This window comes from Fonticula alba (genome assembly GCF_000388065.1).
Source record: "Fonticula alba strain ATCC 38817 unplaced genomic scaffold supercont2.5, whole genome shotgun sequence".
In the NCBI taxonomy this organism is placed as follows: Eukaryota; order Rotosphaerida; family Fonticulaceae; genus Fonticula; species Fonticula alba.
In genome coordinates, this window is record NW_009242975.1 from 1,776,544 (window position 1) to 1,778,826 (window position 2,283).

Genomic DNA, 2,283 nt, shown 5'->3' on the forward strand with positions numbered 1-2,283 from the left:
CCCCGCCAGCGTCTACGCCTGCCTGACCATGCATCCTGCCCGGTCGGCCTCGGGCCGCCGAAAGGTCCCCTGCCCCTCGACCGCGTCGGACATCGAGCACATCCTCCAGTCGCCGGATGGCTTTTACAATGCCACCCAGCGCGCGCACCAGCTGGCCTTCTACAGCGCGCAGCACTTCTCCCGGCAGTACATGCGCGATGTGACGGCCTTTCGCGAAAGTGTGGTCCGTGCCAATGGCAGCTCGGTGTCCCCCTCGGGGATGATGGCCGGCCCGGCGGCCGGCGGCCACGGTGCTGCCGGTGCCCTGGGCCTCGGGGAGATCGGCCGGCCGGGGGGCGGCGCGCGGCAGGCGCCGGGCTCGGGCTCGGCCGCCGGGCCGGCCAGCCGGGCCACCCAGGCGCCGCCGCCGCCGCCGCCACCGCCATCGGCACCGGACCAGGCGACGACGCCGCCCGGGACGCCGTCACGGCCGGCGGCCACCCCGGCCGGCCTGCGCAAGGCCAACAGCGCCTCGCCCCTGCCCAAGACCATCGGCCTGCTGCCGCTGCGGGTGCTGGCCTCCTCGCCGACGGAGCAGTGCAACTCCATGACCCGGGTGGCCCTGCTGCGGGCGGCCGAGCGCCGGGCGGCCGCCCTCGCCGAGGACGCCGGCCCGGCACCGCGCTATGCGCAGGACGACCTGCTGGCCTGCCGGCACCGGGGGGGTCAGCCGTCGGCCAGCTCGCTGTCCTTGCCGGCCGACCCTGGCGCGGCCGCCGCCGCCGCCGGGGGGTACAGCACCCCCGACTCGGGCCCGGCCAGCCGCGAGGGGGAGGAGTCGGCAGCCGGGCTGGCGGCCGCCCTCACCGGGGTCCCGGCCGCCGGGGCCCTGCTGGACAGCGAGCGGCGCGAAATCACCGGGGCATCGGCCTGGCCGGGGCAGCAGCTGGCCCACCCGCTGGCATCGGCTTCCGAGGCCATTCGCAGCGCTCGGGCCCGGGCCTCGGGGCTGATCCCCCCGGCGACCGGGGTGACCCCCTCGGCCAGCAGCACCCTGGCGGCCGCATTGGCCACGCCCCCCCCGGCGTCGGCTTCCCCCGGGGCGGCCACCCTCCGGCATGTGCCCCTCGGGGCTGAGGTACGCCCCCGGCTTGGTGCTGCTGTCCGCGTGCGCCGGCCCCCTGTGGCTGCTCCTTGCCCTGCACCCGCCTTTGCCGCGTCCGCGTGTGCCGGGAGCGCGCGGTTCATCCTCGCCCCCTGCCCGCTGCCCGGGCGCAAGGTCGTCTCGCCAGCCACGGACCTGTGCTTGTCCGCGGGCGGGGGGGGGGGGGGGGGGCCATCCTCCGCGCGGACACGGCGCCCCGACAGACTCTGACACCCTGCGCCCGGACCCCGTGCCGGGGCACGGGCCGCCATGCCCCCCCCCATCGCCACAGCATGCCGAGGACCCGGGCTTCCTGGCTTCGCCGGATGCCCCGGCCACGCCCATCCCCTCGCCGACGCTCCTGGACTTCGCCACCATCGGGCACTTGGCCCCGGCCGGGGCGCCGGCGAGGCTGGAGCACCAGGCCGACGCCCCGGCCGCGTCGCCCTCGCTGCCGGCGCTGCTCGATCGAGGCTCCCCCGGGGCGGCCGACCCCGCCGGCGGGGCGCCCGGCGAGCGATTCTGGCACAGCTGGCGGCGGCCAGTCCGGCACCTGGTCAATTCGCTGCTGCCCTCGTACTCCGGGGTGCTGCTCCGCGACCGACATGCCGATGGGCTGGACCCGCACCCGCACGAGCAGTACCACCCTCCGCACCACCACCACCACCACCACCACCGCCCCCAGCATGACCAAGAGCATCAGCACCAGGGCGGCCCCCCGGCCGCCGGCCAGGGCCGGGGCCTGTCCTCGGCGCCGGAGGCCGGCGCCGGGGCCTCGCCATGGCGCCGGACGCCAGGGACCCGCATCGCCCGGTCGCTGTCCTTCCTGCCCCGGCGTCGGGCCACGGCCGAGGAAACGATCGAGGCGTCGGCCAGCCACTCGGGGCCCCTGGCGGCCGCCGGGCCCGGCCCGGTGGCCATCCTCTGCACCCGCTGCATGCTGGAGGGGCAGGCCCCGGCCGGGGGGCACATTTCGGCCACGGAGGCCAGGTGCGTCGAGCCGTGGGCGGCTGTTCGGGCACACTCCGGCCTTGCCATGGGGGCGCACACTGACATCCCGCGGCCCGGCGCATGCCAGTGCCTCCGGGGCGGCCCTCTGTGCCGCGTGCCAATGCCCGGTCTACTGTCCCGGCCGGCGCCGGGACCTCTCCGACATGAGT

At 77.5% G+C, this 2,283-nt stretch overlaps 1 protein-coding gene across 1 annotated transcript in view; it reads left to right on the forward strand.

Moving 5' to 3' along the window:
- The window catches only part of H696_03555 (hypothetical protein), a gene marked incomplete at both ends in the record, with an annotated part of 9,610 nt that overhangs the window by 6,163 nt on the left and 1,164 nt on the right, over positions 1 to 2,283 (forward strand). The window contains 2 exons of the mRNA XM_009497424.1: positions 10 to 1,117; positions 1,416 to 2,113. Of these exons, the coding sequence (XP_009495699.1) occupies positions 10 to 1,117; positions 1,416 to 2,113 (1,806 nt within the window). The remainder of the gene's footprint in view (positions 1 to 9; positions 1,118 to 1,415; positions 2,114 to 2,283) is intronic.